The sequence below is a fragment of the Rhinatrema bivittatum genome, chromosome 3 (assembly GCF_901001135.1).
Source record: "Rhinatrema bivittatum chromosome 3, aRhiBiv1.1, whole genome shotgun sequence".
NCBI classification, from domain to species: domain Eukaryota; kingdom Metazoa; phylum Chordata; class Amphibia; order Gymnophiona; family Rhinatrematidae; genus Rhinatrema; species Rhinatrema bivittatum.
The window spans coordinates 249,954,082-249,980,675 of NC_042617.1; the positions used below are offsets into that span (position 1 = coordinate 249,954,082).

Sequence of the window (26,594 nt, forward strand, 5' to 3'; positions counted from 1 at the left end):
TCAAATGACTACTTTTTTACTATTACTTTTTTTTTTGTTTTATTTGATTTTGTTCTTTTCTATTTTTGTAAATTTTGGAGGGTTTTTCTTTCTTTTAAAATATTTATTTATTTAAATTAAACAAATACGTTATGAACACAAAACAAAATAATTACAAAAACACCTTAACATAGCTAAAAGGAAAACCAACGGTTGTATAAGCCAACCTTCTTTAACGCCCTCAGTATGGAAAGGGATCCCAAAAAAATAAGGAGAAAATAAAATTAATAACAATCATATATTCCAATATAAAAAACCTGAAAGAAAGGATACCAAATACATGTTGTGCAAAAACATCACGAGTAGAACAACTTTAAATCATCACCAACAATCACCGACTTTGTACAGAAATCTTGGCATCTACAAAACTCCTAAGCTGCTTAGGGTCAAAATGAACATATTATCTAACATTAACATACATCTGCAATGATACCACAGGAAAAATTCACCACCCAAGGTTAACACTTTCTGACGCATTTGCAGGAACCCTTTCTGCCTATTCTGCGTTGACCTACAAAGATCTGAAAAAATCCAAACCTTCTGACGCAAACATAGTATTCCTAGACTAAAGAAAAATCTCATTATGGAATTCTTGTCTGATTCAAAAACAAAGAACACTAATAGAATGCACATGTAACTCCCCCTTCTTGAGAATTTTCAAGAAGTGCCGTCAGTTCCTAATATCTAAAGTTATTTGATCTTGATCACACACTTCTGGAGCTGAAAAGCCTGCAGTATGCCTTTCAGATGGGAGATAAAATACCCAATTCAAAGGAAGTAGGGAATCCCTAGGAATCTTTAAATTCTCCTGCATGTGTCTCTTAAAAAGCTCCATAGGACTAGTCATTGTAACTTGTGGAAAATTAAGAATGCAAAGATCCAGCCCTCACATTCTATTTTCCACCAAATCCAACATGCGTTGAACTCCCATATTGTCTTAGAGGAGGCTAACATTCCCATTCTGTACCGCTGTTAATTGCTCCTCCAAAAACTCCAGTTTACCACTATGCGAGACTGCAGTGTTGTCTGGTCTAGTAACACGCTCTGTACACTCCTAGAGGGAGCATTCCATGTCCTCTAGCCTTTCACTCATAGACAGTGTGAGGGTAGTAATGGCCTACCAAATTAATTCAAGCGTTAAGGCTTCAGGTCTCCCCACTCTGCTGACTCCGGCCTCCAGGCTCGGGAGGTGCTTGAGCAAGTTGCTCAGTCCCAAATCACCCTCTGCCTGAACTCCGCACGCAGTTCCTTCCAATGGTGACTCCTCTCTCCAGCCTTCCAGCCTCTCTATGGTTGACATTACTCACCGAGCAGACATCAACTGATAGCTCCGCGGCCACCAGGGCAGAGGCTGCCTGTGAGGAAACTGCACCGAGAATGGCTTTTCCCCGCGATGTCACTTCCCCAATTTCCATGCCACTCCTTCCTAATATTGGAGGAGTCTTTACAGCCATTGGGTCTGAGCAGTACCTCAGCCTCGGGCTGACACGACGCTCCTTCCATGCAATCCGCAACAAGAGGCATTATCCCCAAATCCAAGCTTGAGAACACAAACTGTCAGAAATATTGCAGTGTGGAAAAGATAGAATTGGTAGGGAACACCTGCACTTGTCACTTCCTTCTCTTCCCCATTGACACAGAGTAACAGATAACAAGAAACTTCTACGGTATGGAGCATTAAGGTGGTAACCCATCCCTCAGATGCCGTATTGAAATGTGTGAAATGTGGAATGTAAATCAAATAAGCAAAATAAAATAATAAATATTGTAATCTCCTTATTGGAATTGCTTTTTTCATTTTTTGCATGTCTTCCCTCCAGTCTCTCTCCCCATTCCCATCCCCTCCCTCTCTCTAGCAGCACCTTTTCCTGACCCCCTGCTAGCACCCGTGGTGGCTTTCACTGAGCCCGTGCCCTGGACAACTTCAGAAGATCTCGTTGTGCTCAGAATGGCTCCAGGACCCAATTTTAGATACCCACAGGACCTGACTGGGATTTTCCATCACTGATAAAATGCTAACTTGCACCCTGTAATGGACCTAACTCTGGGTGAAAGAACACAGAAAAGGTATATCTACCTCGAGACATGAGGGTGCCATGAATCTCCTTGATGACCTTCTTGTACAGCTCCTTCTGCCGTTCTCCCAGAATGTCCCACTCCTTTTCCAAGAAATAAGCAGCGACATCGCTGAATGTGACCGATACCTGGAACAACAAGTTTTATTTAATCTCATTTCTTCACATTTAATTATATGAGTTACACTAAAAATTAGATGTTACACTAAAATCAACAGTAGAATAAATATTGAGATCTCTACAAATACATATAAAATCACAAAGTGAAATATAAAACACAGGAAAGCATAGCCAACAAATAGCCTTGCCATTAAAAAGTAAATGAAATTCATAGGCCTTAAGAGCATAAGAAGTGCCAAGCTGGGTCAGAGCAAGTTCCATCAAGCCCAGTATCCTGTCTTCTGACAGCGGCCAGTCGGGTTACAAGTACCTGGCAGATCCCCCAACAGCTGATCTATTTCACTCCCAGGGATAAGAGCTAGCTTTCCCAAGTCCACCTGGCTAGGCTTGGATTTGTCAATCGGCACCCTAGGCCTGTGCCTAGGGCGGTGAAAATCGGGGGGGGGGGGGGGGGGGGGGGGCAGTAGGCTGGCTGAAGATTTGCTGCCTTACACCTGTGCTGAATCTCACTCAGCAGCGAACAACTCTCCACTTCCTGATCAGCCCCTCCCAGGGAACAGCAGAGGAGGGAGTGAGCCTACAGCAGACAAAGCAAAGGAAAGTCCCTCATTTTGAAGAGCTTAGGAGGGACTGAGTGGGGATCATTGGGCGATGAAAAGGGATCAGCTGGAAGGTGTACGTCTGTGTGAGAGAAAGCGAGGGGAATGGGGGGAGGAGGCAGTGATTTTGAGTGTGAGAGAGACAGGATTGGTGTTGGGTGGGTGTGTGTGTCTGTTCCAGATTGGGTGAGATGTTAGAGAGAGAGAGCAGGACCACAGCACAGTAATGACACCTGCCTTCTCATCACTCCCTCCACTGCCCTTCCCTCCTCATCATGGTTCAAACCCCCTCTCTTTTAATCTTGGATTCTATCTCCCAGATTCAGGAAGCGCTCATCCTTCCTACCTGCCCCGTCTCCCTAGGTACTGGAACTTACCCTTCAACACTTCCCACTCCCTGCTCTCCTTCTTCAATCCCAAAACTTTCTTCCCTCTCCCATCACAGGTTTCTGATTCTCCCTCCCCTCATTTTCCCTATATCCGGTCCTCTCTTCTCCTCTTCCCATTCCTCATCCTCCTTCTCGCTCCATCCCTGAGATCTCCTCTCTGCACTGATGCTTGAGATCCCTTTTCCTCACCCAATTAAAAAAAAAAAAAATTGTACAGATACATGCAAGGTTTATAATGTAATAGAAAAAGATGGAAATATTTGTCAAAATACTTCAGAATTTTCACACTTTTGTCATGGAATCTAGTCCTCAACTGCAGCAGCAAACTCTGGGGCTGTGCCTTCGACATACTCCGTTGTCTGACCCTATTGGAAGATGGGGAGCAACAGCACCATCAGTGCTTAGGGGTGGAAAAGTCCTAAATCCATTACTGTACCTGTCCAGCCCTCTTTTGAACCCCACTGTGCTAGTTGCTTTGACAAGCTGTGCGACCAAAACTGTCAGACTTTTCAAATGCAATACCAGTAGAAGAATTGCAGCAGAAGAATCAGCAATTCGAAACAGCGCATGCATTGTGTAACCAAAAATGTCAACACTGAGAGACTGAGATACATAGAAGTGGCCCAATTCCTAACTTGTTAGCCCCAAAGCGATTTGAGGGGTATAGGGGGCACTACCAAGGGTTGCTGCACCAACCCAACTTATATTTATTTATTTATTTTATTTATTTAACAGCTTTTTTATACCGACATTAGAGGGCACATCATATCGTTTTACATCTGAACAAAAGGTGGAAAATACAAAAAACAGGGAGGGGGGAAAGGGGAGCAACAAGAGTAACAATTTGCAACAAAGGTGCTGCAGCTAGAAGGAGGCTCTATATGTGAGCCTGAAAAGTTGAAACTAAAGGGTTAAAGATATTTACATATTAACATAGTGCTAAGGGCGGCGAGGGTTAATTGCAAGGTGAGGAGGTGAAGGTGGCAGTGGTAAAGGGAACTAGTCAGGATATGCCTGGTGGAAAAGCCAAGTTTTCAGCATTTTCCTGAATTTGTATGGGCAGGGCTCGAGGCGGAGGTTTGTCTGTAGAGCATTCCAGTGAGTGGGGCCTGCTATTGATAGGGCACGGTCCCTTGTTGATGTGAGGTGAGCTTTTTTGAGGGGTGGGATGTGTAGTGTACCTTTACGGTTTGTTCTGGTTGGGCGAGAGTGTGTGAATCTGAAGGGTTCGCTGAGCCAGGAGTTGCTGCTTTTGTGGATGGATTTGTGTATGATGGTGAGGGTCTTGAATAGGATGCGTGATGGGATAGGGAGCCAGTGGAGGTCTTTTAGGAGGGGGGTTATGTGGTCTGATTTGCGTGCGTTCATGATTATTCTGGTGGTGGCGTTCTGTAACATTTGAAGGGGTTTGTTAGAGGAGTAGGGGAGGCCTAGGTACAGTGAGTTGCAGTAGTCCAGTTTGAAAACTAGGGTGGCTTGGATGACTGTTTTGAGGTCGTGAGTATGGAGTAGGGGATTGAGCTTTTTTAAGACGTTGAGCTTATAGAAGCCTTCTTTTAGTACGGAGTTGATGTGTTTTTTTAGGTTTAGGTGTGGATCAATTGGCACACCTAGGTTTCGTACAGGAAGCTGTCTGGCGAAGGTACTGGCAGCAGAGTCGTTGGGAGATGGGAGTTTGTGAATTTGGTGGTTGTGGATTTTCAACTTCACCCAACGTCCTATTCCTATGATGTAAAGAAACTGTATTGGGTAGTTACACTACTTAAGGGAGATGCTCTGAAATGGGCCATCACTTTTATAGACGACAAACCGAGAACCTCATGGGACACGTTTCTCCAAAGGTTTAAGAAACTGTTCTCTGACCCTCCACCAAAAGCATACGGCTGAGGGGGGCTTAATACGATTACATCAAGGAACAGGCTCAGTCCTATTGTATGTCACTTGCTTCTGCCAGCTACAAGCAGATGTGGGTTGGAGTGAAGAATCATTGTGGCACCAGTTTCATCGAGGGTTAAAAGAAGAGATTAAAGATGAGTTGGCGTGGATCAAACATCCCTCTTCCCTAGAAGAGTTAATCAACATATGTATTCTAATTGACACCTGGCTAGGGGAGCAGCAAGGATAAAAACAAGGAATCCTGGGTTAATCACACCTTCCACCAAGGAATCCCTCTGCAGTAATCAAAGAACATGATGCCCCAGAACTGATGCAGGTTTGCACTGCCCCCTCTTGGAACCCAGTCTTGGGGAGCGATAATAGATGGCCACTACCATGACCCAATCCCACTGCCTGCTGTGTGGAGATGTGAGATACTTTATGGCTCACTATCCCTACCGAGAGAGTCCCCGAGCAACTGGGGACTTAAAGGAACACTTACATCCTCCAAACAGTGGGGTCAGAGATAGTGTGGAACAGATTGCAGGTGCAGTACATTCCTAGGTGTCACAGGCTAGGCAAAGAGATTGCCTCAAGAAGACCGAATTAATGGTACAAATTCGAGAGACTTGTATTTGAAAAACAGGGAAGATAGTGGCCCCTTTGATCTCCTGATTGGATAGGTTGGATTCGGTAGTTCTCCCTGCCATAGTTAGTTTCGATGAGACAGTCTGATATATTCAAAAAGACCCGTGGGCAGTGACCCAGAGGCTCCAAAAGGAGCTGCTATCAGAATCAGAGGAGACTACAGTAGAGGCCAAAACATCCACAGATAATGTTCGGGGCCCAGTGCTCGTAGTAGAGGCTTTCACAAAACTGGGAATAAAAAAACACCAGCAAAAGACGAGCCATGCTGGAAGGAAGACACTAGTGTAAATGTGGTGAAGAGAATTAAAAATAAAATAATTAATTTGAAGGGGCTGTATAAGTGCCAGTGATGCCTGCATTGAGTAAAGTGCTTGGGAACCATAGCAACGGGTATCCAGGGAAGCTATTACTTTAACAACAGAGCACTGGTCATCTGCTCACTGTAACAAAGTTTAAAATAATGGTACAAATTACAGCCAAGTTGCTATTTTGTTTGGAAAATTGGTATAATTGGGAATACATTTAAATTAGTTAATAAGTTTCCTTTTTTCTAGTCTCTTGAACCAAGGGTTTGTTTTTTGTTTGGGTTTTTTTTAAAGATTTCTGTTAATTACTAATCTATCCCAAGTAAACCCTTTTCTTTTTATGACATCAGCAATATTCTTATTTTTTTCTCTGCATGACAGCTGGTCAGTGAGGGGGTTGAGCTGGGAAAGGTGACAGAGAGAGAGCGTGCGCTGCTGAGCTCTGTTATTCAGGTCTTTATACTGTGTAAAACACCTAAAAAACATTTAAGAAACACTAACTAAGAGTGAATGCGAAAGAATGAGAGTGATTATTGTTGTTTAATTGCCTGCCAAAGGTAAGGAAATTACTTTAGTGAGATTAAAAATAACACAGCTGAAACGTGGATATTTTCTCAGCTTTCATAGGGCCTCATTTTCTAAAGTATCGCAGGCCTGCTATACTTTAGGGAATGAGGGGCGGGGGGCCGAAACGGGGGGCGGGCCTGCGCTAGCTGGCAGCGATCGCACTGTCGTGGTGCGATCGCTGCCTGTTTCGCACCCAATAGCACCACCATAGAAGGTGGAGCTATTGGGCGCGAAAAGGGCCTTAGCCTTACCTTTTCATCGTCTGCGGCGTCTTCGTGGAGTCGGCCCCGGTGATGCCCCGACTCCTCCTCTTCCGGGGCCGATTCCGCCTCCATTTTGGTATCGCACGCGATAAGGGACTTTTCACTTGCGAAACGTCCCTTATCGCGTGCAAGCCACTTGGAAAATGAGGCCCATAGTTAGCTGAATGAAAGAAACTTGTGAAACTGATTGTGTGATATCATAATTACACTGAAGTTAAAGCCCTATTAGAAGCAGACAAATATTGCTGCTGTTTCTGACAAGGCAGATAATGGCGGAATCTCCACATAAACACTTTTTTCTATGCTGGTTTGTGTGGGGGCCAGTTGAAACAGATCCAGTTCTGATTTCAAGCATTCTTCAGACCCCTGATGTACAAAAGCCATAGTTTTTTTAGAATATATCTTGCTTCTTGGCAGAGAGATTTCTCTTCTTAGCCTTGCGGTTAGTCTTTTGAGACTTGACACGTTTGGTCTTCTTTGTTTTAAAAGGTTCAGGAGGCCCCTGTTGATTGGTTCTCTTTCTTTTAACAGCTCTTCTAATAACCACTAATCCTGACCCCTCCTGCTCCGTGTTATTGTTCATTTTATGCAGAACCGCCGTTGTGACACGGCCCATAACATCTTTGGCGATGTTTTTTGCTGCACTTTTCACATGAGGTTTAACAATCTCAAAACCCCTTCTCAAAAGAGGTATTGCTTTTCTAAAGAGACTATGAAAAATACCGCCTATCCCAGCCCCGTACATGACCGGAGCACCGTAATACCCCGAAAGGCCTTCACCGGCCTGTGCTGCATAGTAATTTCTGTATGCGCCAGGGTCCCCATAGTCTTTAACCACAACCATTTTAAAAAACAGTTTTCCGGGGTCGCAGGTGTAGCTTAAGGATCACTTTCCCATAGCGAAATGAGTCGTGTTGGTTCTGGTCCGTCTTTATTTCAAATGTTATGGTGTCTATGTGCTGCTTGTTCACAGGAACATAATGCAGTTTATCATACGTGAAGGTGATAAACTCGTCCTTACCCGCTTTAGCGGGAACACAGCAAAGTAGCTGCACAAAATGGTCTCCCACCAGCTGGTGCTCTACGATATCCATATACAGGTATAGGGTATTAACCCCCCCCTGTGATATCCGTTGGAAATAGCGAGCGCTTCGTATTCGTTTTAGCTTCTAGCCCCAAATGGTCGCTAAGTCACCCCCTGCGGAAATTACGGCATTGTCCTCTGATTTTAATTTAATTCTTCGGATATTGGGGTCATAGATGATTCGTGGTGCCATGGGTTTGAGGAGACTGCTCATGTCGTGGTTCATTTGATCTGTCAGGTTTTGAACGGTTGCATAATACCCTCTTCGTACAACAAAGTGATGCTCCGTGCTTCCTTCAACCGTGGTGACAACATATTTATGGTCTTCTTTAATATTATCCCATGTGTTCGGGTACTGTATTTCCATCAGACCCACTTCCCATGGGCCCTGTAGGTCCAAAGGTCTAGCTAATTGTGTGGTGAAATTAGAGCTGTTGTTTTGTGGAAATATTCTCATAGAGGCTTTATTAGGCAGCGTTTTGTAAAATCCTCCTTCATTCATTTTTTTCTTTTTATGATACAAGGCCTTGAATCTCTGATGCTTTTATCCAGCTGTTAAATTTTTCGGGCCATCCTCGCCATTTCACAAAGCACTGCTTGTTCTTACCTCTCCCTTTTACCTTTAGAACCTTATCAACGCGGTATATTCTGTCCTGTTGAGGGATGACTTTCTGTAATTCTTCAGGATAAAAAGAACCTTGAATGGTTTTCCTCACCATAATCTTGTATCTTGTACACTGTTTTCTGCCCCCTGTTTAAGACGTCAGTTATTATAAATATCTCATCTGTCCATGTTTGTTCATAACCTTTTTCAAATTTCCCTTTAGTTTTTGACAGTCTAACATGATCCCACTTTTTAAAAAAAGGCTTAGCAGTTTCATGTTTGTTGTTATTGCCGTAGATTACTTTCCAGAACCGCAGAGAGTTTGAGGTTGTTATATCGATGGGGCGGGCCTGTATTGTTCTGTGAAAACTGTGATTGTAACTGTTCATAAAAGCCGGAAGCACATCTTCATATCGAAAAGTGTTGCGCGCTGTAAAGTATCGCCACATTTTGGATTGTAAAGTCCTGTTAAATCTCTCCACAACCGCTGCCTTAACATCGTTGTTGGTCACAAAATGATGAATGCCTCTGTATTTTAACAAACTCTTCACAGAGCTGTTTAAAAACTCTTTACCTCTGTCTGTTTGTATTTTGTTGGGAACACGACCACCTTTAAATATATTTTCAAAGGCCTCGGCCACTTCACGACCTGTTTTTGTTTTTAGGGTCACAGCCCATGCGTATTTTGACAAAACATCTATCACCGTCAAAATGTATTTGTAGCCTCTATTATAACCAGACAAGGCAGTCATGTCAACCAGATCTGCTTGCCATTGCGCATCCACATCAGACACTATGGTTTTATTTCTTTATAATCGTACCCTAGCAGGCTTGTGTAAAGAATAAGCATCTTACTCTGTAAGCCAATCAATCACCTGTTTCTTGGTCACAGACGGCATACATGTTTTAGCTGCCTGCAAAAGAGGTGTTATACCGCCAAAGCTATCTATAGAGCCTGGGTCATGATAAATTTTCTTCAAGATCCGCTGGTGCATTCTTGTTTTTTATATGGCTGTAAATACAGAGGTCTGTTTTTTTTTTTAAAACAAAACTAAAGCCTTGTGTTTCACCATTGCAAACCTACACCCCCCCCCCCCCCCACTGCTTTCAATTATCCTCTGCTCAGGTTTAGGTCTGGGCAGGGAGGGTTGAGGCATGCTTATCTACAGAGAGGGGAGGAGGGAAGGGGTGTGGGGAAGATTCTCCCTGTCTCTGTGTACAGAATGAGTCACAGCTTCCTGCCAGATGAGTGGTAACTTTTATTGGGGCATGCCTATCTACAGCGAGGGCTTGGAGGGGAGGGGTGGACTTCTGGTGACATCACTGGGGGTTTGGCTTGGGGGTTTGAGTGACAGCATACCCATAGACTACTCCGGTCCCCGGTCTTTGCAAAAAAAGCCTGTCTTTGCAAAGTTTGATCGTGCCTGTGTGAAAAAATACATTGTCTGCAGTTCATGCAGTTCACCACATGTAGCTCCAAGCAATCATTTGTTTTAAAAACCAAATCCTTGTCAACAGAATGAGCCACAGTTTTCCTGCCACCTAAAGCTTGTATTTTTTTTTTAAAAACAGAGGGGCTAGAAAAAAAGCATATTTCCTGCTCTGTCATCATTAAAAGATGTAAGGATGTTCTAGGGGCGCATTTTAAAAGCATACTTCCGGCTCCGACATCATTAAAAGGCATCAGGATGGCTCCCTGAACGGTCGCATACGAGGATGCCTCCGAGATTTCTCTGAATTTCTTCTGAAAAATTACCTTGAATTACTATGCCACATAAGAGAAAAGGGAAAGTAAGGGTATACCCACCTGAACCCACTTCCCTTAGGACATTGGATTATATCACAGTATGCGACACCAATATCAAATATTGGGGTACCGAGCCCCGTTGGCGAGTCGGCAGGAGGAGGCACGGCTTCGCCTGGGGAGATATCGTTGACCCCGCCAGAGCCGCGAAAACAGCCGAACGCACCTCCTCCAAGCAGCGCCGGGATGGCAGAATCGTCGGGGAGAGATCCCTTGCAGACGCCTCTGTCAGGTGGCCAGAACGCCATTGCATTGGACCGGTAGAGAGCCTCGATCTCCTCTAGTACCCTGGAAAGATTGGTGTGGAATGGGGAGAGTTCCCAAGGCCAACCGTATAGAGGTACATCAGGAACCGGAAAGACGGAGGAAGTAAGATCTTCGCGGCCCCCCCCTGGAGATAGTCAAACCGGCAGTGATCTGGGACATGATTGTGAGGATGACAAAGGTATTTAACGAACTCACTCAAGAAACAGAAGAAAACACACAGAAATTTCTTGTATTAGAGAATAATATCAAATCGAAAGTAGAAGAGCAAACTAATGCCATAACCCAGGTTGGGAATGACCTAAAACAATTGTCTGGAGTGAATGTAGAATGTATGAAAAATCAAGCTATCTTTCAGCGGAGAATGGAGTCAGTGGAAAATTTTTTGAGACAGTTAAACATCAGAGTTATGAATTTTCCCAAAGTGGCTGGCGAGATTCCAATACTAACTTTTAAAAGGTACCTGAGAGAGGTCCTGAAAATCCCAGAGGATCAAATACCAGCCTTAAAAAAAGATATTATTCTTGAGACAAAGACAAAGCCAGATACAGATATCCCCATCGGGGGAAATTGGAGGATTTGAGAACTTAACAGATTATTTAGAGAATTCTGGGTTTGAAATAGTGGAAAGACCGGTATTGTTTGTCTCTTTTTTTTCTGAAAATGATAGAGCAATAATAATGAGATATTATTTTAAAGCTATGAATGTTCCTTATTTGGGTGGGTTAATTCGTATTTTCCCTGACCTCTCTAGAGTTACTCAATTACGACGAAAAAATTTCCTAACAATGCGAGCAGAGGCCCAGACACTGGGCGCAAATTTCATATTGAGATATCCAGCGAGGTGTGTAATAAAGTACTCTGGGCATACTTTTGTTTTCTATAATCCAGAACAATTGAGGGAGTTCTTAAATGCCAGAATTGTTGTCCCAACAAGTCAAAGCTCGCCTATGTAAATGTAGGATATGGTTTACTCAGAGAGCATGTAAAAGATAATAGTTTCTACTGAAATTTTCCTCTGTTGCCTTAATATCTCCCTCCCCCCATGTTTCTTTAGGAAAAGAATGAAAGTCTTATTACCTATTCATATTTTAGGTGTAATATTTTTCCTGTGTGTAACTTTCTTTTCAATATGAAACCAATGTTTTCTTTGTGTTGTATTATAAATAATGGCATAAATAAAAAATTTAAAAAAAAAAAAGGCATCAGGATGTTCTAGGAGCGCATATTTTGGGGCTTTTGTATTGTACTTCCAGTGAAATCATCAAAAACAGCCAGAGTCCATTAATTCTGGCATCATTAAAAAAGCGACAGGACCTTTTCTGATGACGTTTTAGGGGGTGTGTTTTTGGGGGGTGGTGAGGGGTGGACTTCTGGTGATGTCATACCCGCGACGTCACAGGGGGTGTGTGGCTTGGGGCTGGGGTGTGAGAGGGGCTCCCCATTCACTTCCATTGGGGGGAGGAATATCGATGGGGTCTGGGGCGGGGCCAGGGGTGGGGCCTTGGGCGGAAGGGGTGTGGCCTGGGGGCATGGTCGTGGGCGGGATGAGGTGGGAGGGGGCGTGGCTATGCCCCCATTCAATTCTATAGGGAGTGGGTGGGGCGTGGGCGGGGCTTAGACCGGAAGTGAACGCTGATTGGCTGCTGTCATCCTTATCTCACCTGTCAATCAGTTTGATTGATCGTGTACCCATTATACTACTATTATATAATAAAAAGAGGTTTCTATGATTGAGGATTTACTTTAAAATTATGAAATTATGTTTGAATTTAGAGGGTAGTGTTCACTATATTTACTGCTTGTGTAGCTTATAAACACCCTCAACTTTATTTCTCTTCTTGGCCCATTTTTGTATTACCATCTTTGAAAAATTGGTCAGTGTCAATCAATTAGGCACTTTTGTGTGAGGCCACTAATTGACTGCCAATCTGAAACTTTTCCCAGTCCCCTAAGTATGCAACAGTCTATATATTAAGATTTTCGCCAGAGCTGGGTGGGAGGGAGGGAGGGAGGAAAGGAAAGCTTTTAAACAATCTTTCTCACACACGGTAACTTTCTCACACACGGTAACTTTCTCACACACGGTATTGATACACTGTATTTAAAGTTTTCACAGTTTATTGGGAATATACGTTACGCTATGCTTTACACACATTGTTAATTGTAAACCGGGTTGATGTGATATCTGTCATGAAACTCGGTATAACAAAAATAATAAATAAATAAATAAATAAATAAATAAATAAATCAGCTCCTACAAGCAACCAGAATCTACTTTCAAAACTTACAAATAAAACCCAAATGCAAAAAGAAATAATTTCAAACAGCAGCCACCAAGCAAACAATTTACCCTAAAGTCTAACTGGACACCTCTCAAAAAGAAGCCCTCTAGTCAGGGCTGGCACATCCCAATAGGCAAACTAGACGATCGCTTAGGGCGCCAGCCATTAGTGGGCGGCAAAGAGCAGCCATGTGGGGCCATCCCGCTCATGCTGAGAGAAGCAGAGACTCGGCAGGCTGCGAGCAGTGTCTGCCTCTGTGTGTGTGTGTGTGTGTGTGTGAGTGAGAGGGATTATGTGTGTGTGTGTGTGTATGAGAGAGCAATGGTGTTAGTGAGAGAGAGAGGGAGGGAGCCTGTGTAAGAGTGAGTGTATGAATGAGACAAGGAACCTAAGTGTGTGTGTCTGAGTGAATGATGTCGGGGCCGGAAGTGGTGGAGGGGGGGGGGGCGGGCACAAGGCAGAAGGTTTGCCTAGGGTGCCTAATATCCTTGCACCGGCCCTGCCTCTAGTACAGGCAAAACTCCCAAACGCTTCACAGTGTAACGCTTGTACTCACCAATTTAGCTCCCTCTAGAAAAGAGTTCCCTGGACCCCTTGCCTTCCAATTTAACCCAGAGCAAGAGCTCCAACTGTAAATGTTCTGAAGACAATAGCAAATGCCCTCTTTAATTAGCCTTTTTCAGCTATGCTAAGTTTCTGTCACACTTTCTCACTATCAGAGTACTTGCAGAAAATGCCCTTCTGATCAAAGAGACATTGGCTAAGCCCCCAGGAAGTTGCCCGAAACACGTAAAAATAGTTTTTAGACTTCAAACCTCAGTCCCCGCAAGCAACCTGAATTTACTTTCAACAGCTTACAGGTAAGCTCCACATGCAAACAAGATTTAAAAAAATATAACCAACTCCTACAAGCAACCCTTTTTAATATTTATTTGTTACCGATCTGTCATCTTCTCACGGGATTAGGTCTGAAATTTTATGTTTATGCAGATGATATTCAGTTTTTAGTCCCTATAGAAAATGATTTTGATTTCACTTATAAACTAATAATAATTTTTTTTATAGCATCCAGATAAATAGTTATTACAAATGAAACTAATCCTGAATACAGAGAAAACTGAAATAATATTATTAGAAAGAAAATATTCACAATCGAATATTCCAGCATTTAAATTTGAGAACACAAATTTGGTGCCTTCACCATTCGCCAGAGATCTTGGAGTGATAGTCGACTCTGAACTGAATATGAAAAAACATATTGCGACCAAGTTAAGAGATGGATACTTTAAATTATTAACCTTAAGAAGACTGAAACCATTATTGGAACCTCCTGATTTTAGATCTGTCCTTCAGGCCTTACTATTTGCCAATTTAGATTATTGTAACGCTTTGCTACTTGGTCTACCTCAGTCCACTATTAGACCTTTACAGGTATTTCAGAATACTGCAGCTCGAATCCTGACAGGAAAAAAGAAGTTTGATCACATTACTCCAACATTGATAGCATTACATTGGCTACCAATAAATTCCAGAATACTTTACAAAGCTGCATGCATAATACACAATATAATCTATGGAGAAAGGACAGAATGGCTGAACACTGCGCTGCAACTGCACGCTCCACAAAGAAGCTTGAGATCAGCCAATAAAGGACTCTTATCAATCCCCACAATCAAATCAGCACATCTCAGTCAAGTCAGAGAGAGGGCTCTGTCAATTGCAAGATCAAAACTATGGAACACACTTCCAATTCAATTAAGGATGTAGCAGGAAAAAAATAAATTTAAAGCAAAACTTAAAACATGGCTGTTTAATGCGGCTTATACCGAAAACGAGAAATAGACATGCATTTAAGTTTAATACTTACAGTTGGTTTTATTTTAACCTTTAAATAATGCTGGAAGTGTATATTTATGCTTTTAGTATTTTATTGATTTAATACTTATGGTTTTATATTTTATATCTTTTAACAGCTAACATGTTTTTTGTAATTTCCCTCTTTTAATTTTTAGCTGTTTTATTCTTTTTATAATTGATTGTAATTTCCTTACTTTATATTTATTGAAATGTTAACCGCTGTGAAGGCTACGCTGAGACAACGGTATATAAATGATAATAAACCTTAAACTAGAACCAGAACAATCAGCTCCAACAAGCAACCCTCAAGGTACTCCCCAAATATTCCCAAAGAGCCATGCTGTTGCCTTTTTTGGAAGTGAATTTAATTTAATTCATCACACAGCTCACTCGGGCAAGAAGTCCAGATGGTAGGCCCAAAAATCCTAAAGACCAAGCAAGCACCTTGTACCTGATAACCATGTTATAGCACTGCTTGAACGCTAAGACACTCTTTTCGAGCTGTTCTAAGGTATCAACTGGGTGCAAATAAATTCTTACTGTGCCTGAATGTAATTCACCTTGAGCTATCAATGAAAAGACATGAGCTAAATACACATATACAATAAAAAAGAAAAGAAAAATAGGACAAGCTCAGCTCTTCTCTCTCCAGATTCAGTATGTGTGTGCAATAAACTTTAATATATGGTCTCTGTCAGTGATATCAGCTCACCACTAGATCAACCTAATAAATGAAGGTTGACCGACGTGCCGCAAATGCGCAGTAGAGAGCAACTCTACTGCGCATGTGTGGGCGAGCACGTCGGTCACAGCAGAGCGTCAGCTGCTTGAAAACATGGCGGCTGCAGCGGCGGCGGCATCGACAAGGTGCAGTGGCGGCGGCGGCATCGGCGAGGGGCAGTGGCGGCGGCGGCGGCGGCATCAGCGAGGGGCAGTGGCGGCGGCGGCGGCATCAACGAGAAGCGGCGGCATCGGCAAGGTGCAGTGGCGGCGGCGAGGAGCTGTAGCGGCGGCGGCATCGGCGAGGGGCAGCGGCGGCGACATCGGCGAGGGGCAGTAGAGGAGGCAGCATCGGCAAGGGGCAGTAAGAAGTGGCGGCGAGCAGTAGCAGCAGCGGCGAGAAGCAGCGAACCCGGTGGTGAGGGAGAAGAGAGTGAGGGGGAGCGGAGAGTGAGAGTAAGGGGAGGGGTGAGAGGGTGAGGGAGGGAGAGTGAGGTGAGAGGGGGAGGGAGGGGAGGGAGGGGGAGGGGGAGGGAGGGGTGAGAGGGGGAGGGAGGGTGAGTGAGGGGAGGGGTGAGAGGGGAAGCGAGGGTGAGTGAGGGGGTGGGAGGGAGGAGGGTGAGAGTGAGTGGGGGGTGGGAGGGAGGAGAGGGTGAGAGGAAGGGGTGGGAGGGTCAGCGTAGCCCGTTGTTACGGGCTGTGAGCGTCAGCTGGATATCAACATGGCGGCGACGAGGAGCGGCGGCCAGTAGCGTCCGCGAGGAGCAGCGAACTCTGTGGGGAGGGAGGAGAGAGTGGGGGGAGGGAGGTGAATAGTGGGAGAGAGGAGAGTGGTGGGAGAGAGGGGAGGTAGGGGTGGGGGAGAGGTGGGGAGGAGTGAGGGGAGAGGGGAAAATGAGAGGGGAGAATGAGGGGGAGGTGAGAGACAGAGAAAAAGGGAGTGGAGGAGGGCTGAGGGAGAGGGGATGGGATTGAGAGAGGGTGGGGAGTGACTGAGGGAAGGGGAGAGAGGTGAGAGTGAGGGGAGGGAGGCAGTGGGAGACAGAGGGGGTGAGTAAGATTGAGTGGAGGGAAGGGGGTGAGTGAACGAGGGGGAAGGGGGAGTGAGGGAGAAAAAGTGTAGAAGGGTGCTGTGTTCGAAAATGGACTGAAAAAAAATTTAATGTTGCCCGTTTTAACGGGCTTAACGGCTTGTTATAGCATAATGGGAGCCCTGTGTGCTGTGAGGAGGGCAAGTTAGATGAGTCAGGTACAGAAAAAAAATATGTTCTTTTAAGCTGGGGTGGTCTGAATAGAAGGGTTAGAAACAGTGCCAGTCATAGGCATGCGTAAACTTAAGAACATAAGAACCTATCCATACTGGGTCAGACCGAGGGTCCATCAAACCCAGTACCTGTTTTCAACAGTGGCCAATTCAGCATACAAGTACCTGGCAATTACCCAAACATTAAACAGATCCCGTGCTACTAATGCTAGTAATAAGCAGTGACTATTCCGTAAATGTTATGGTTTCTGTCTGGGCAGAGCGTGGGGAACACCACACCCACAATGGCATGGGGCGGCAGGGCAAGGCTAGGACTGGAACAGAAAGCAGTTAAGGCTGGAACCAAGGCTTGGACTAGAACAGAGTGCAGGTAAGGCTGGAACAGAAGGCAAGTAAGACTGGACTGAGGCTTAGACAGAACAGCATGCAGGTAAGACTGGACATGATAGGACAAGTCAAAGATAAGATAGAACATAGAACATACAGGCCTGAAGGCAGTGATACAGGAAGGCCCAAGGGGCAAAAGGCAAGGCAAGGGGTCAGAAGGCCCAGAGACCACAAGGCAAGGCAAAGATTGGCCTGGGGAGGCCACAAGGCAAGAGTGTTTAGGGTAGGGAGCCAAGGGTGACTTGATTCAGAAGCATCTTGGGACTGAAAAAGCAGGGTTATGTAAGGCTGGAGTCTGGTTGTGGTACAGGCAGGAGGGAGGAGCTTGGCCAGCCTGGAGGACATGCTATTCAAGATCCCTGGTGGATGGGGAGGCTACATAGCAGCTGAAATCATAACACTAAGTCAACTTGATTAATAGCAGTTTATGCACTTCTCTAGGAACTTGTCCAAACTTTTTTTAAACCCAGCTATGCTAACTGCCTTAACCACAACCTCTGGCAATGAATCCCAGAGCTTCATTGGATGTTGAGCGAAAAAAGCAAGTTTGCTTACCATAAACAGTGTTTCTGTAGATAGCAGGATGAATTAGCCATGCTGTCATGGGAACTGTCCATCAGGGCCCAGGAAGCAGAGCTTTGTAGTAGATACAGAGCTTTGCTCTGTGCGGCTGCGCGTGCCTTCCTGCGCAGAAAAACAGTCTCTCCTCAGTCTGTGATGTAGCAGTTGGTGAAAAACTTGCTGACTATCCAGGGAGGTGGGTGGGTCAGCATGGCTAATTCATCCTGCTATCTACGGAAACACCATTTACGGTAAGCAAACTTGCTTTTTCCCGTTGATAGCAGGGCTGAATTAGCCATGCTGTCATGGGAGTCCTAAGCTCCCAATCACGCAATTACAGCACTTCATACGAAGACTCTCATTGTCCTGTTTTTCTTCCTTTTTTGTTTTTTTGTTTTCTTTTGCGTGATCCAAAGCGTGGATAGTCAGGTGTAGATCAGGAAGATATTGTCTGTAAAACCACCTTCCTGAGGTTGGCATCCTGCGACACCTGTTGATCCAGGCAGTAGTGGGACGTGAATGTGTGTAATGAAGACCACGTTGCCACTTTGCAAATGTCTATTGGTGGTACTTGTGCAAGATGAGCCAATGAGGTGGACATTGCTCGTACCTGGTGCGCCTTTGGGTGAGAAGGTAAGCTGAGGTTCTTCTTCTGATGACAAAATTGAATGCATTGGGCAATCCAGCTGGATACAGACCGTTTGGCTACTGGGAGCCCTGGCGCGTTCGGATTGAAGGAGACGAACACGAGTCTCTGACTGTGTGCGTTGCTTGTAATACGCCAACGCCCTTTTGCAGTCCAAAGTATGCAACAAACGTTCTCTATCATTCTGATACGGTTTGGGAAAGAACGTTGGTAATTCAATGGATTGATTCAAATGGAATTGCGTGATTACTTTCGGTAGGAAGGCTGGATGAGTCCGCAGTACTACTTTGTTATGAAAGAACTGCAGATATGGAGAGTAGTGTACTAACGCCTGTAGTTCACTCACTCTGCGGGCTGACGTCAGCGCGATTAGAAACACCACTTTCCATGTTAGGTACTTGATATGAGCTTCTTCCATTGGTTCAAATGGTACCACCATTAATTGTTCCAGCACCAAGTTGACATTCCACGGAATCGGAGGCTTTGCAATGGGAGGTCGGAGATGCATGAGGCCTTTCAGAAACCTTGAGATAAACGGATGAGCCGAAATGGGATGTCCATTGTATGGTCTGTGGTAAGCGGTTATAGCACTGAGGTGTACTCTGATTGACGAGGTGGCGAGGCTCGCCTGATACAAGGTGCGCAAGTAATCTAATAATTTTTCCGGCGAGCAATCCAAGGGAGGTATCCCTTCTGAGGAACACCACGTCGTATAACGCTTCCATTTAAAATTGTAGTTTCTATGTGTAGAGGGTTTCCTTGATGTTAGAAGTATGGTTTGCGCTGAGTGCGATATACCTTGTTCCTCCCATAAGCACCGTTCAATCTCCACGCCGTTAGGTGTAAGGAGGTGTGCATGGGATGTACTAGGGCTCCTCCGTTTTGCATGAGAAGGTCCTCCCTGTTTGGCAGTAGCATGGGATCCGCTACTGATAGATGAAGTAGATGAGTGTACCATGGTTGACGTGGCCACGCAGGTGCGATCAAGATCAGTTGTGCTGCATCTTGTATGCACTTTTGTATGGTACATGTTATGAGAGGAATTGGAGGGAATGCATACATAAGGGGTTCCGTCCATGGTAGGAGGAATGCATCTTGAGCTATCCGAGTGTCGCTGGCCCACACTGAGCAAAAACACGGAAGTTTCGTGTTGAATTCCGTGGCAAAGAGGTCTATGATCGGAACTCCCCACTGCTGGAACAACCCGTCCGCTACTTGTTGGTGAAGGGTCCATTCGTGCGGATGAAATATTCGGCTGAGGCGGTCGGCTTGGGTGTTTACCGTTCCCAGCAGGTACGTGGCCTGCAGACATATGGAGTGTCGGGCCGCATGTTCCAGGATTTGCAGTGTTTCCTTGCAAAGGGACCAGGAACCGGACCCGCCTTGTTTGTTGATGTAGTACATCACGACTTGGTTGTCGGTGTAGACCATCACCCTGCGGCCTCTTAAGAGTGGAAGGAATGTCTGTAGGGCGTTTTTTATCGCCCTGAGTTCCAACAGGTTGATTTGTAGAACTTGTTCTTGTGGCTGTAGGTGGTCTAGATGTGCCCCCCAGCCCTTCCGGGAAACATCTGTGGTAAGGACAGTATTGTGTTGAGGAGGGGAGAATAACGCTCCTGTCTGTAAATTTGTCCCTCGGAGCCACCACTGGATATCACGTAGCATTGCCTGTGTGAATTTCACCCAGGTTGAGAGTGGTTGTATGTGTTGCTTCCATTATCTTTTGAGTCCCCATTGCAGACGACGCATGTGGAGTCGTGTGTTGGGAACTGTGTAAATGGCCGCCGCCGCCATGTGCCCCAGGACGGTTAAAATCTGTCTTGCGGATGGTGTCCTGATTAGGCTTGTGATTCGGAAGAGTCAGCACATCTCTAGCCTCCTCTCTCTGGCTCTGATGGTGTCGAGAGCCGTTCCGATGAACTGAACAGACTGTGTCAGAACGAGAATGGATTTCTGATAATTGATGAGGATCCCCAAACCATGCAGGCACTGCATTGTCAGATGCAGGTCATTGCGGAGAGTCTAGAGTTCGGAGGCCATAATCAACCAATTGTCCAAGTACGGAAAAATTGTTATTTATTTATTTATTTTTCATTTTTATATACCGATGTTCCTGTATAGAATACATATCGCACCGGTTTACAGAGAACTGAACTGTCGCCTCAGGGGCGGATACATTGGAACAAGGTTGAAAATGAACTTACAGTGAACAAGTGAACTGCAATTCAAAACATATTTACAGTGGGATTGGTGGGCCAGCATCTATAAAGCTCGATTCATCGGATCTTAGCTCTCAGGGTATGCTTGGCTGAATAGCCAAGTCTTTAGCTTCTTTTTGAATACCAAAAGGCAGGGTTCTTTGCGGAGGTCCGGAGGGAGCGAATTCCAAAGTGGGGGACCCGCAGTGGAAAGGGTGCGTTTCCTAAGTGAGGTTTTTGCCAGCTGGGTGTGTAGCATATCCTTGTACGCTCTTCTGATGGGTCTCTTGGTAATGGCTGCTGAAGTTGGAAAGTTAGGTTGAGGGGGGAGATGTTGTGTAAGGCCTTGTGTATCATCATGAGGGCTTTAAAGAGTATCCTGAATTTAATTGGCAGCCAGTGGAGGTTCTGGAGGATAGGGGTGATGTGTTCCCTTTTGTTGGTGTTTGTGAGGAACCTGGCCGTCGCATTCTGGACCATCTGAAGTGGTTTTATTGTGCTGGCGGGAAGGCCCAAAAGGAGTGAGTTGCAGTAATCCAGTTTCGGGAGGATGATAGATTGGCCACCGAATCCTGAAACTTATCCCCGAAGAGATTGTCCCCCTTACAAGGAATATTTGCCAGCCGTTCATACAGTTCTTCCCGAATGGCACTGGACCTAAGCCAGGCCATTCTGCGGGCGGCGATAGCTGATGCTGACGTGCGTGCCAACGATTCAAACCCCTCATACACCATCCAGAGGAGGTGCCGAATCCCCTCTTCCAGGTTTTGAATTGGCAGGTGTATTGCATCTGGTGCCACGTCGAAGTCGGGAAGTGCCCGTTTCAAGGTCTCAAAACTTTCGTAGAGGTACTGCACCATATAAAATTGGTGCTGGCTGATTCGAGCCGAGATCATGGAAGACTGGTACGCCTTCTTACCAAAGTCGTCCAAGAGGCACTGTTCCTTTCCCGGTGGTGCCGAGCCATGTAATTTGGATCTTTTGGCACGTTGCATCGCCAATTCCACGACTAGTGACGAGTGTGGAAGTTGAAGCGAAGAATAGAACTGGGATTTCTGCATGAGGAATTTTAAATCTAATTTCCGGGATACCGGTGTTGTCGTGTAAGGGGACGCCCACATTTTCTCCAGGAGGGAGTCAAGCACCTTGTGTGACGGAAGTGCTGTAGGTTCCTTCGGAACATCAAAAATCTTTATGATTCCCGGTGTTTCCGCCCGTGGATCTGGTACCTTCTGTACTTCTAAACTGAGAAGGGTTCCCATCTTATCCAGAAATTTCGGGTACGAGAGATCCTCTGGCGGTGAGTATGGTTCCGCCGTGTCCTCTGGGGGATAGGAAGGGTAACCCATGGATGATGCTGGAGATGATGGTGATGATGGCGGTGACTACGGATCCCTTATCGGGGGTGACCATACCCTCCTCGGTGCTATGGGTGTAGGTGGGAGAGGAGCCCGTGGGGAGAGACCTTTGGGAGTCTCTGCGAATGATGTGCTCGGTTCTGGCTCCGCTTCCCCTTGAGAAGAGGGAAGAGTGCTTTCCTTAGAAGATGGTGAGAGATGGAAAGTGGAGTCGAAGACTTCAAAGAAACCCACTAAGGCTGTGGATAGCTGAGAAAAGGCTTCCTTCGTCTGTGGGGGCATTCTCGGCTTCTGGTCTGCGCCACTGGCAGGTGATGCCGTGGGTGTCTTTCCCAACTCCAGTCTACGCTTCTTTGGAACCGGTTGATCTATGGCCGAATCCTCTGTGCCATGATCGGAGCCCCGTGATGGAACCGGCGATCTGCCCACCAGGGAGGACGAAGACGAGGACGTAAGATGGACATACTCCTCCTCCGAGTGCATCGAGGATTTGCCATATCTCCCACTCCTCAGGGACCCCGACCCATCGGACCCCTAGGACTAGGGTGTTGTAGCCTCGGGGAGGCTTCAGGCGATGTACCCGTTCTCACGTGAGGCCAGTGTTTCAATTTCCCTTGCCTCTTTTGCTTCTCCGTCCTCCCCCGACTGTGCGGGGCAGGTGGGGACGTGTGCTGACTCTTTAGCGGTGAATCCGGTGAGGTTGACCTTGTCCCTATGTTCTGCGCCGTCTGTGAAGGGCACGTCAGATGGTCTCCACCCGGGAACTTCTGCTTATGCGTCGCATGCTTCGAGCTTTTGGGCTTCGGCGCCGACACCTGCACCGTAGGCTTCGATTCCGGGCCTTTCGACACTCCTTGCGTCGATATCGGCACCGAGTGTGCCGACTTCCGTGGTTCCGGGGTCGTTTGGGGTGGCCGCCCCTTTTTTGCGTCGTTCTTCGGCTCATGCTTTGGCTTGTGGGCCGATCCCAGTGCCTCCGGCGCCCTGCAACTTGACTCTCTCGCCTCGAGTGCCAGCGAAGTCGATGCTTCCGATGCGTGACCAACGCTCTTCAGCCCCAGCCGGTGCGCATCTCCTCTGCCGTGCGTCGTGACTAACTTCGCTCCTCGGCCTTGCCACGGTGAGTCACGCCGATCCTTGCTTGGACTCCGGGCATGATGGCTGGCTTCCAGGCCTCCAGTCCTGGAGGTGGAAGGTTCCACGGACGCTGCTCTCCTTACCGGAGCCATCCGATGGTGATCCGGGCCAGGTGACAAGTGGGCCTCCGAAGGCGTAGCACCACCCGATTCCTTGATCCATAACGATTGCAGCTTTTGGGCCCTCTGCCGGCGAGCCCGCGGCGACATCCTGCGGCAGTGCTTGCATGCGGCCTGTTGGTGATCCGTTCTCAGACACCTGTAGCACCGATCATGTCCATCGGTTATGGACATGATCTTGCCACAAGTGCAGGACTGGAATCCCGAGGGCCTTGGCTCCTGTTTTTTAGACATTTTTTCTTCTGTTTCGGAGAGTTGCTGAGGAGAACTCTAGCTCTGCGTGCGCTCCCGCGCGCGGAAAAACAGACTAAGGAGAGACTGTTTTTCTGCATGGGAAGGCACGCACAGCTGCACAGAGCAAAGCTCTGTATCTACTACAAAGCTCCGCCTCCTGGGCCCTGATGGACAGTTCCCATGACAGCATGGCTAATTCAGCCCTGCTATCAACGGGAAAAGAATTTTCTACAATTTGTTTTAAATGCTAACTTCATGGAGAGCCCCCTAGCCCTCCAATTATCTGAAAAGTAAATAACATATTCACATTTACCTGTTCAAGTCTTTTCATGATTTTATAGACCTCTATCCTATTCTCCCCAGTTGTCTGAACAGCCCTAAGCTTTTTAGCCTTTCTTCATTGGGGACTGTTCCATCCCTTTTATCATTTTGGTTGCCCTTTTCCGTACCTTTTCCAGTGCAACTATATCTTTTTTGAGATGCGGCAACTCAGAACTGCAGAGAGTACTCAAGGTGCGGTCTCACTATAGAGAGATACTGAGGCATGATGACATTCTCTGTTTTATTCACTATTCTCTGCCTAATCATTTCTAACATTCTATCAACTATAACGCCCAGATCTTTTTCCTGGGTGGTAGCTCCTAATATGGAACCTAACATCGTGTAACTATAGCATGAGTTAATTTTCCCTATATGCACTTGCACTTGTCCACATTAAATTTCATCTGCCATATGAAAGCCCAATCCCACAAGCTCCTCCTGCAATTTTTCACAATCCACATGTGATTTAACTACTCTGAATAATTTTGTGTCATCTGCAAATTTGATCAACTCACTCGTCGGACCTCTTTCCAGATCATTTATAAATATATTAAAAAGCACAGATCCAAGTACAGATCCCTGAGGTACTCTTCTGTTTAACTTTTTCCATTGAGAAAATTGACCATTTAATCCAACTATTTTTTTTTTTTTTGTCTTTTAAACAATTTCCAAACCACAAAAGGATTTGTGGAGACATGATCGCCTCCTATTCCATGCCTTTTTAATTTTCTTAGAAGCCTCTCATGAGGGACTTTGTCAGAAGTCTTTTAAATGACATCTACAGGTTCACCTTTACCCACAAGTTTATTAAACCCTTCAAAAAAATGTAGACTTTGTGAGGCAAGACTTCCCTTGGGTAAATCCATGTCTATCTATATATTCTGTGATTTTGTTTTTCAGAATACTTTCCACAATATTTTGCTGGCACTGAAGTCAGTCTCATCAATCTATAGTTGGTTAGCCTGGGACCCAGACAGAACTGGTCTAAACTTGGTGCCCAGCTGCAACCCAGACAGAAAGGAGACCCTAAAATGAAAATGATCATCTCTGGTGAAGGGAAGCCTGATACTAAAAGTTCACACAAGCTGCCCGGAGTCTAGGTATAGTAAGGGTTAGAAAATTAATTTCTTACCACATCAGGATCCAGGGCAGACATTTCCCTCCTGTTTTCCCTCTGAATTCTGCAGCTGGAGGTTTGTATTCAGGCTGGAGATTTCCCTGTTCCTGGTCGGATACTGGAAAAAATGACTAAGACAGGAGAAAGCTGGGCTGATTCCTGAGGGTCTCAGATAAAGTACCTCCTCTCCCCCTCTGCAGAGTGTAGGGCAAGATCTGGAACTTGCAGAGAATTCTAGTCCCGGGGAAGCAGAAAGTTTTTGCTTTCTTCTGAAGCTTCCGCTCTATGCAGCCTCGCAGATGCTAGAGGAAGAGAAATGAAAAGCAGAAACTGAGCATGCACAGCCCTCCCTAGCTGATACCATGCTGCCTGCCCGCCAGTGCGTGCTTAAGGTGGAATAGAAGAGATACTGGGTAAGAGCAGGCGATTAGAGAAAGAAGGAACAAGTCAGGGAGCTAGTGTAAATCCCGTTGCATCTATGGACTTGTAGTTCTGTGATTTTTAGGGAAATAATAATTACAAAAAGTTAAAAATATATATTTTATAAACCAATGGCAAAGAATATACACTAAAATAACTAGATGGCATGCGGTCTTTACTTGTTTACTTTATTTGTGCTTGATTTCCTGGTTGTAATCAACTTGCAGACAAATCACTGATATCTTCAAATCACCTGATCCAATCACATGACCACTCTCCCAGGTTGTATAGCTCTGTTTCCATAGTAGCTGTGTACCATATGATAGTGGTGGCCATTTTGGTAGTTCTTTGATGTTTTTATTTATGTAAAATTTCTTATTGGCCGTTTCCACAGTCCATCAGGGTTGCACAAAGTAGTGTTCAAAGGAAGCATGCACAAATTTCATGACAAAACAAAACATACAGTAGAGCAAAACAGACCATTTGAATAATAAAATAATAGACCAAAAAATCTCACACCTACTGGACAAAGTTCTCTGATAAAACGTCTTCTAACAATTGAATACTACCACTGATTCAAATAATCTCGCTTAACAAAGGAACCATGTCCCAACTTACAAACATAATCCTTTGTAAAAGCTATAAGAACATAAGAAATGCCATACTAGGTTAGACCAAATGTCCATCGAGCCTAGCATTCTGCCTCTGACAGTGGCCAATCACAAAAAAAGAGATCCATTTTCTTGTTGCTCACTCCCTTTGACAAGTGGTGGGTCTTCCTGGAGTCACCTGGTTACCTATCTATGGACTTTTCTTCCAGGAACTTGTCCTTTTAAACCCTGCTATGATATGTGCCAAGACCACATGCACCGGCAACAAATTCCACAGCTTGGTTGTGCATTGAGCAAAAAAATACTTTCTCCAATTTAGTTTACATCTGCTACCTGTTAGTTTCAAGTAATGTCACCTAGTTAGAGTGGCAAGGTGTCCACCTTTGTGTTGGCCAGTTATCCTTTATTTGTCGCATTAAGAAAGGTGGAAGGAAGGCCAAACGATTGCCAGTATGGTTAAAAAGGTGAGGTGAAAGATAATATTTTAGCCAAAAGCTCTTCCTTGAAAAATTTGAAGATGAATGCATCTGAAGAAAATAGGGAAAAGCATAAGCGTTGGCAAGTTAAATGTAAAACATTGATAAGACAGGCTAAAAGATTATGTGAAATGAAGTTGGCCATAGAGGCAAAAACACAATAAAAGCTTTAAAAAATATATCTGAAGCAGGAAGCCTGTGAGGGAGTTGGTTGGATTGTTAGATATCCGAGGGGTTAAAGGGGCAC

The 26,594-nt window shown here is 45.3% G+C and overlaps 1 protein-coding gene across 3 annotated transcripts in view; it reads right to left on the minus strand.

The window, feature by feature from the left end:
• LOC115087340 (zinc finger protein 10-like) overlaps positions 1-25,305 on the minus strand; it is a 49,467-nt gene extending 24,162 nt beyond the window's left edge. Inside the window, exons 1-2 of one of the 3 annotated variants that reach the window (XM_029594437.1) lie at positions 24,856-25,305; positions 2,117-2,243 (exon numbers count right to left, since the gene is read on the minus strand). In XM_029594437.1, coding sequence (XP_029450297.1) covers positions 2,117-2,243; positions 24,856-24,879 — 151 coding nt within the window. In that variant the 5' untranslated portion in view covers positions 24,880-25,305. The remainder of the gene's footprint in view (positions 1-2,116; positions 2,244-24,855) is intronic. The other 2 variants (XM_029594436.1, XM_029594435.1) reach the window with 2 other exon arrangements.
• Positions 25,306-26,594: the final 1,289 nt, after the last annotated feature.